This window comes from Triturus cristatus, chromosome 12 (genome assembly GCF_964204655.1).
Source record: "Triturus cristatus chromosome 12, aTriCri1.1, whole genome shotgun sequence".
Taxonomy (NCBI): domain Eukaryota; kingdom Metazoa; phylum Chordata; class Amphibia; order Caudata; family Salamandridae; genus Triturus; species Triturus cristatus.
Genome location: NC_140595.1, coordinates 122333458 through 122342160, shown reverse-complemented (window position 1 = coordinate 122342160; position 8703 = coordinate 122333458). Strand labels below are relative to the sequence as shown.

The following is an 8703-nucleotide window of genomic DNA, read 5'->3' as shown; positions in this document are numbered from 1 at the left end:
GGCTCGATTAGGCCTGCCATTAGGGGGTTCAACCGGGACGCCAGTATGCCCGTAAAGAGTTTTGCATCAATGTTGAGCAGCGAGATTGGGCGATAGGAACTACAGAGCGCTGGGTCTTTGTTGGGCTTAAGGATGACAGAAATAGCCGCCTCGGCCATCGAATCCGTAACCGCTCCGCTGTCTTGGAAGGAATTGAACAGGCGGGTTAGGAGGGGTGCCAATTCGTGACAGAATGTTTTATAAAAACAGGGCAGGGTATCCGTCAGGGCCCGGCGATTTGTCAGGCTTCAGTCGAGAGATGGCTGAGATAACCTCGTCTATCCGGATTGGGTCCTCTAGAGGGTCTGCCTGCGCTTTTGGGAGACGAGTAAAGTTGCTAGAATTCAGATATTCTTGTGCGTCAGGGTGGTCATGCGAATCTGCGCTATAGAGAGAGTGGTAGAAGCACCGGAATTCCTCAACGATCTGGGAGTCCAGGTGGATCTCCCTGCCTGTAGGCTGTTTGAGGGAGGGGATAGTCCCTGCCACTGTCCTGACACGCAATCTCTGTGCCAACATCCTCCCACATCTGTCGCTACCCAAATAAAACTTATGTCAGAGGCGAAGTAAGGCATATTCAGCCCTGTCAATGTCTAAGTGTTTAAGAAGCATCCACTTTTTTTCTTGTGACCGCCTCACCCTCGGGGCTCCGGTACGCTTATGTATCGCTTCCAATTCTGCCACTTCTTTTTCGAGGCCCAAACGGGCTTCCTTACATCTCCGAGCGTCCGCGGATGAGATAGCCATGAATTCCCCGCGAATCACCGCTTTGAGGATTTCCCAAACCGTAGACAGGGACGTCTCACCAGTGTCATTGTGTTGGAGGTATTCTAATATCTTGGCCCGAACCCCTTCTACAGCGTCAGGTAAGTGTAAGAGACCTACGCGCAGTCGCCATCTGGCAGGGGCGTGTCCACCCCAGTCATGGCATATGGAAAGAGAGATATGTGCATGGTCAGAGAGTGAGAGTGTAGCAATGGAGGCATCACTGATTCTGGGGAGAAGCGTATTGGAGACCAATAACATATATAGACGCGCATATGACTTGTGTGCCGCAGAATAGTGGGTGTAATCGCGCATGTCCGCATGCTTAAGGCGCCAAACATCATGGAGGCCGCTGTCAGCCGACCATTGCTTACCCTCCGGTGATAGAGCTCCCACTTGCATGTAGCGCTGCCCCAAGCGGTCCAATTCGTTGTCCATGACCAAATTGAGGTCCCCACCCACCACCAAGGCAGAGTCCGGGGAGGCCAAGCCTTCTGCAACATGTCGACGGAGAAAGGGTTCCTGATGTGTATTGGGTTTGTAAATGTTAATTAAGGTGAGAACAGTGGACACCCACTGAATACGGGGAGCCAGGACCCTGCCCTTGGACTCATAGACGGTAGACAGTACCTTGCCATCAAATTTAGCCCCCAAGAGGATAGCCACCCCATTCTTTTTCGCTGCACCAGAAGACCAGAATTGGCGAGGGAAGCGCCGTGTATGTATGCAGGGGTATCTTCAGCAAGCAAATGGTTCTCTTGAAGCATACAGATGTCACCTCCAGACTGTTCGAGTAGGGAAAGGATCGCAGCGCGTTTTGTGGGGTGGTTCAGGCCCCGTACATTGAGGCTCACAAGTTTCAGGTCTCTAGTCATATCTGCTGGAGGTGAGCATGCAAGGCGCACCTATAGGGTTGAGGGAACAGAGTGCAAGCGGCAGGCCAGAGAGTACGTGGGCCGACAGGGCGGGATGCAAGTGCAAGGCCTGGTACGGGAAACCCCTAAAAGAAACCCCAAAAAGAATACATTTAAAGCACCCCCCAATACCTCCATCCCAGGAAAGAACAATAGACTTAAGTCCGTCTGCACGGGAAGACCAAAGGGGTTCGGGACCTTAGCGGCAGACCACAGAACAGAGTACCTGGAGCACCAAGAGCTGTGGAAGGGCATTCCACTGAGCGAGGAAAGGTAATCGTCCTAGTAGCCCCTCCGGCCTCACTCCATGACATTCATCCCTGTATGTTTAACTGAGGCACTCAAGGGGAACAAGGACAGTCCTGGGGTTGCGAGAGAGAGGAGATCACAGCTTCCCGTTCCTTCCCCATCTCCTCCGGGTCTGGTTTCACAGAAACCTTCAGTTTCCCAACAGTGTGCCATTGTGAAAGCCTTTGTGTGGCCCGACCCTTGGGGCTCTCCTTCGGCCCTGCGTCCACCGTGTTGTCCAGACCAGGCGCGCAACACCCATTGGACTCACAGGGCTTCAGCCCCCCCCCCCCCCCGTCCTGTGTGGCAGCCCGGGATGAGACAGCTTCCCGGCGCACACACAGCCGCACCCGAGCACTTCACAGGTCTTTAAAAGACCATTTGCATGTTAATGAGGCCTCGCTGTTGTTTCACCCCTTCTAAGAGCCCCGGCAGCTCCACTCTGCCTATGGCTTAAAAGATTCAGCCCCCCCCGAAATTTTTCTTAGCCCCACCCCCGAAATTTGGCTCTAGTTGCGCCTCTGGTCCAGACCCAGCAAGTCAAGAGCCTCAGCGAGAGAGCGGATCTGTCGCAATTTCCCTTGGTGCTTGAATAGAATACGAAAGGGATGTCCCCACGAGTAAGGAATTCCGTTGTCACGGAGGTAGGAGGTGACCACTCGAAATTCTCTCCTTTTGGATAACGTGGACGCTGCAAGATCCTGAAAGAGCGACCGTGAGTGCCCCTGGAACTGGATCGGCTGGGCCGCTCGAGCCTTGCGTAGGATCTGCTCCTTGAGCTGAAAGTCGTGCACGCAGACGTCGTGCACGCAGACAAGCAAGTCTGGTGGGGGGGCCTTCCCTCCTCTGGGCAGACCCACACGATGCACCCTTTCCATCTGAATTTTTTGTGGGCCGTCATCTTCCAAAACCTGCGAGAGCCAGGACGTAGGGTTGTAGGTTATCTCCCTCCGCTCGCCAAGGGACCGCTCAGATACAGATATTATTCCTTCGTGAGCAGTTCTCCAGATCCTCCACGTGAGCCTGGAGGTCCAAATTTTGATCCTGCAGCCGGAGTACTTCCTGTTGTAGCTGATGGAGGTCTTCTTCCCGGCTTAGCTTGTGCTCCTCGAGGACGGCCACCCTTTCTCCTACTTCATCTACATCCCGCCAGACTTCTTTGAGATCGGCAGAGAGTTGGCCCTTCAAATCCAAGATGTCTTCTTTGATGGCGGAGAATAGCTCCATCATGAAAGCTTTTGTTGCCGGTCCGTCTGCTCCGTCTATTTGCTCCGAGCTCCCCGAGTCCTGGGTGGTTGCGTTTGCTGCGTCAGGGCCAGTTGTCTGCTTTAGTAGCAAGTCCTCGAGGGTCTTCTCCCTCCTCGCATGGGCTGTTGCCATGGCGCCGCGCCAGGCCTGCGGATGTGGTTACAGGGGGTCTGCTAACAGGGGCGGTGGGTGAGATTAGAAAGTGGTGGGGCGCAACCGAATTAGCATACAGCACCGTAGCGAGCGAGCGCAGCTCGCGAGCCCGAACCCCAAAAGGGGGGTTTGGGGGGATTACCCCCCCCCAAGAAAATTTTGGAAAAAAAGAAGAAAAATCGTGCATTTTCAAGCAAATTTGAGAAAGCAGGAAGGTTAATAAAGCAATTGTGAAAGTGCAGTTATTACATTAATAGATGGCATAACATAGGTAGCTGCTTATTCAGTATTACCACAGAGCTTCATACATTCTGTCCTATTATGCTCAGGTGCTGAATTCAGACTATAAGACTCATGGAAATCTCAGCTCTAAGAGTAGAAGAAGTTGCACAGCAGTGTAATGGTTGCCAGGCTCGTTCCGCAGGAGCGTCAGGAACTTGAAGAAAAGTCCACAGTCTTCCCCTACGGCCTTCCGACTCTATTAGAATAGACTCTAGAGTAACGAATGGCACGCAAGGGGAAAACAGGGAAACAAAACAAGGAAAGGCGGGGGAAGAAAAACAGTCTTACAACATACTGAATATTAGACTCTAGAGTAACGAATGGCAAGCAAGGGGAAAACAGGGAAACAAAACAAGGAAAGGCGGGGGAAGAAAAACAGTCTTACAATATACTGAATATAAAAGAGGCAGCGCAATGCGCTGTTACCGTGATTCTGGTTGAGCTGAACTTTGTACACACACTTCACATAGGTCCACGCAAGTACCCCAAATATAAATGGTATAAAGCAGTGTTTCCCAAACTGTGGTCACATTCCCAGGGGGGTCCTCAGGCAGTAATTTTAAAAGCACAAAAAAGTTCCTTGTAGAATCAGCAGTTTTCCAGCAACAATAAAAGTGTCAAGATTACGTCGGTGATTAATGTACCTGCTGGAGAGAGATGAGAGTTGTGTCAAGTGGCAGCTTTGACTTATCTAATGTAGCACAGAGGGTTAATATGCCTACTGCAAAGAACGTGTACCATGCATTTTGAAAAACATTTTTTATGTGCCTAGGTTAGTGGGTTACTGCTTTAGTCACAGATTCTTTTGTTACTGTGCAGTTCATAAGTGACAATAGTAATCTAGCACAGTGACCTATAAACTGTCATCAAAGAGCTGCTTGCAAGCTGCATGATACAAGTTAGAAACATATGTTTGTTTCAAGTCTTTCATTATCCTAATCCTGCTAAAAAGGTTTATTTGGGTGGAAATACATTTTTATTGTTAAAGTCAATGCTAACCACTGTTATGTTCTGAATCCTGAGTTTGTGCTTCTCCAGACCAAGCACTCTTTAAAAATGCCTACCAGTATGAATAACATGTGAATCCTACACCCTGTAGTCGCATTTGCCTTATGTAACATTTTCTATACACTGATTTACACGTATGAATCATTGTCTCCATGGGGCAGATTTGCAAGAAAATTGACTGTGTGTGTCGCAAGCCATTTGGCTGCGCCGCACTGAGTCACTTTCGAAGCACAGGGATGCGACATATTTACAACAATATGTTGCATCTCTGTGCTTCCCCCTGTGCTGGCGCACAAACTGCTGCCATACGCCTGCACAGGCACATTTGCACCATGGTGCAAGGATGCCTGTGTCGTGGGGAGATTGTTTATGTGCAGGAAGTAACCCTTCCTGCATGTAAACAATCAGAAATGGCGTTTTTCAACTTCTAAGTGTGCTGCATTAGCACACATAGAACTTGCAAAACGTCATTGTTTTACTGATTGTTTATGTGCAGGAAGGGACACCTTCCTGTACATAAGCAATCACCAGAGGTAATATCCTGTTTCTATGCGTGCTGCAGAATGCAACATGCATAGAAAGAGGAGAAATTAATAAATTTCTCCAAGTTGCCCCTCCCTACGCCTCCCCTGGGGTGGCGTAGCATTCAGACACATTTCCAGATTTACGATTCCTCGTAAATCTGGAAATGTGTCTGGTTCCATGGGTTATGCGTGGGAACACCCACAGCAACACTCATGGAACGTCCCTTTCACGTAAAGTGCTGTGTGCAATTGGGCCATATTTACAAGACCAGTAAAAGTCACGCAGGGTTGCTTTTCCTGCCTTGGAAATATGGGGCACTAAAATGCGTCACTGGTGCATCACTTTTTGTGACGCACCTGTGGCGCAAGGGGCTTGTAAATCAGCCCCTATATGTGTGTGATTTAAGGTGCTCTGACATCCTTCAATGGTATGAGAGATGTTATAAAACAAATTAAATACATGTGACAGAGGGGCTATGGAGAGATGAGGCACTGTTGGAGGAGGATAATATGGGAATCATTGAAGAACCCCAACAAAGATTGTCATATCCTGGTGCATAGTAAGGTCATCATTTACTACTCTTTAAAAGCTGATACAATTCAATATATAATGATACATTTGTTGTAGACTGCACCATTGTTTCCTAAATTGTCTTGGGGGGAGAGCCTCCCAAAGCCCCCTTTGTAGTGGTCAGGCGCACTCACTGCACTAGGTGTGCACTGTATGGGGACTGGTCTGCAAACATTTGCCTGGGCTGCTTTGGGTTTCCAGTCTGGCCCTGGCAGGAGTCTCATACTGCGAAATAAAACCAACCATTTAAAAGTTAGTCATGGAGATGCAGCGCTAACCCTCCTGTTTTTTGCTAATTCTTTCAATATAAAATACTAAAATCCTTAGTAATTCGAGTATCCGTTTTGTGTGCACACGTGTGTTTATTGTTTTCGAATTACTGTTTTAATGTTTGAAATTTAAGTCATACAAATTGCTTGGGGGTCCCCGGCTTCCAGTGGTGACTCAATTGGGGTCCTCAGGAGTAAACAGTTTGGGAACCACTGGTATAAAGGTTTTCGCAATTTGCCAAGGGGAAAGGTTTGATAGGCAACACAAGCAACGAATCGTTCACCCTGCGGGAGACAGGTCCGGCCAGTGAACAAAGGTGAGCAAATCTGTGTAGTCTCCAAATAGAACAAACACTACAAAACTTTTAAAAACAGAGATAACAATGCATTTCTTACCTCAATCAGAATTTTTTGTATTCAAACAAGTAGCAGCATTCACTTTTTGTAGATGAAATCCGCACGTCTCTCTTTCAGTGTAGCAAACTTGTCAATTACTTTCATGTTGAAGTCCGGTATCTTTTGGACTAGCTTGCTCTCTACAGATAGCATCGCCAAAGCATTTAGTCTTTCCTCTAGCATGGTGTTCCTGAGGAATGTCTTTATGCGCTTTAAGGCTGAAAAACATCGTTCAGCTTCTACTGTTGTCATTGGAGTCGTAATCACAATTTTTAGTAAAGTCACTGTCTCTGTAAGTGAGTTTTCCATATGCAGTTTATGAATTAAACTCAGCAAAGTCAAGGCGCTTGTGGCCTTCCGGTACACAGGCATTCCGTAGAGTACAGTTAACTCAGTTCTCAGCTGCTCTTTTTTGAGCATAGGATACGCTTCCACAGCCTGATTCAGAGCACGCTCAGGGAAGGATTCATCATATTGTGCAAACTCTTTACCTTGCAATAAAGTCGCACTCACCAAATGTTTTGTGAACGAAAAGCGTTCTTTCGCCTGCACAATTACAATGTCACATATCTCCTTTCCAATTCGAACCAGAGAGGTGATGTTTTGTCTGCGGTTTGCAAAAACAGAATGCTGCGGCAGTTTGCTCTCTAAATCTTCAACCCCATCTCTCACTTTCATAATCTGTTGTACAAATGCAGATGTATTGGCTTTCACAGAGACAGTATCTAGGTCTTTTCTTTGCAACTGATCGTATAACACATCAACAGGAATCATTATGTCATGAAATAAAAACAGTAAGAACTGAAACTCTTTGTCTTGTAGTGTTCTAATAAAGCCATGGGCTTCATTCTGACTTGTGTGATCAAAGTCTGCTCTGGATGCTATGGCGACAAAACATTTCTCAAGGCCCTCCCTCTGTTCAAAGATTAAGTTGACTGTACGAATGTGAAAGTTCCAACGAGTTGAGGATCCCCTTGGTACGCTTTTGTCCACAATCTCATGAAGGGCTTCTGTTCTTTTGGGGGAACGTGTGAAGAATGCTGCTATGCCTCCGATATCCTGAAAGAAGACTCGTGTCTCTCTGATCTTTGATACCGCCTGTTGCATAATAAGATTGAGTTGGTGGGCGTAACAGTGCACAAAATGAGCATTAGGGTACACATCTCGAATTCTCTTCTGAACTCCACTAAGGCTCCCACTCATTACGGATGCACCGTCATAGCTTTGTGCGATAAGCTTTTGTTTTTGAGGCAGGTCCGGGAAAATTAAGTCCAGTTGACACAGTATTGCTTCAGTGATGGTTGCTGCACTAGAGTCACTTAAATGCGTGAAGCCATAAAATCTTTCCACAATGTTTCTGTCACTGTCAAGGTACCGAAACACTAACACGGACTGTGTTTGAGTGGACACATCAGTGGTGTCATCAGCCTGAATAGCCACAAAGTCTGTGTTTCGCAACTCTTGCACAATATGGCTTCTTATAATTTCGAGCATACAGTCAAGGAGTTCATTTTGTATTGTATTAGAGGTGCCCTTAAAGACTGTAGCATGTGCTAAATGTCTTTCCAAATCCTGGTCTATGGTTGACATTAAATCCACTAGGCCTCGGAAGATCCCAGGTTTTGAGGAAGTTTCCGATTCATCATGGCCTCGCAATGCCAGTTCGAAAGCACCACAGAAACGAATGCAATCAATGATCTTGGATAGATTTTGTCTGTTCTTATCCACAGCTTCATTGTGTTTTTGAATGGATTTGCGATACGCATCATTTATCTGCTGCTCAATTGGTGCGTCTTCCCCCAACATTCCCAGTCTTGTCAGGTTTTCCAGATGATTTCTTGTGAGCGCATGCTTCTTTATTTTTTCAGCGATGTGCTTCAGGTCGACCATTCCTTGCCGTGTCCAAGAAAAGTCACCGCCAAACAGCAAGCAGGGGAAGCAGAACAGAGAATTGCGTATAGGGCAGCCTGTAAGCCAATCAGCTTTTGTGTACCAGGCATTTGAGAATGTACGTTTTGACATTTTTCCTCTGTCCTGGGTAGTTTGCTGTAGGTTTATTTCAGGCTGATGAGGTCCCAATTCTTTTAACTTCAGTTTTCGTTCAAGTGGCCGTGACTGGAATGACTTTGTAATCAGCTCTTGTACTGTATTCATGATGGGGTGTCGGGTGTTGCTGGCCTTACCAATATATATATATATATATATATATTAAAGAAACCTGTCAATAATCAAAGTACAACGTATAA

At 47.1% G+C, this 8703-nt stretch overlaps 1 protein-coding gene across 1 annotated transcript; it reads right to left on the bottom strand.

The window, feature by feature from the left end:
- Nucleotides 1-3929: 3929 nt before the first annotated feature.
- On the bottom strand, nt 3930-8503 carry LOC146772843 (zinc finger MYM-type protein 1-like). The gene is made up of 2 exons (XM_085638101.1): nt 6458-8503; nt 3930-4336 (listed from the first exon to the last, which is right to left on the bottom strand). The coding sequence occupies exon 1, from the start codon at nt 8477-8479 to the stop codon at nt 6497-6499; it is 1983 nt and encodes a 660-aa protein (XP_085494227.1). The 5' UTR covers nt 8480-8503; the 3' UTR covers nt 3930-4336; nt 6458-6496.
- Nucleotides 8504-8703: the final 200 nt, after the last annotated feature.

Coding starts and splice junctions, on each gene's coding strand:
- LOC146772843 (XM_085638101.1), bottom strand. CDS start 8,479: ATGTCAAAACGTACATTCTCAAATGCCTGGTACACAAAAGCTGATTGG.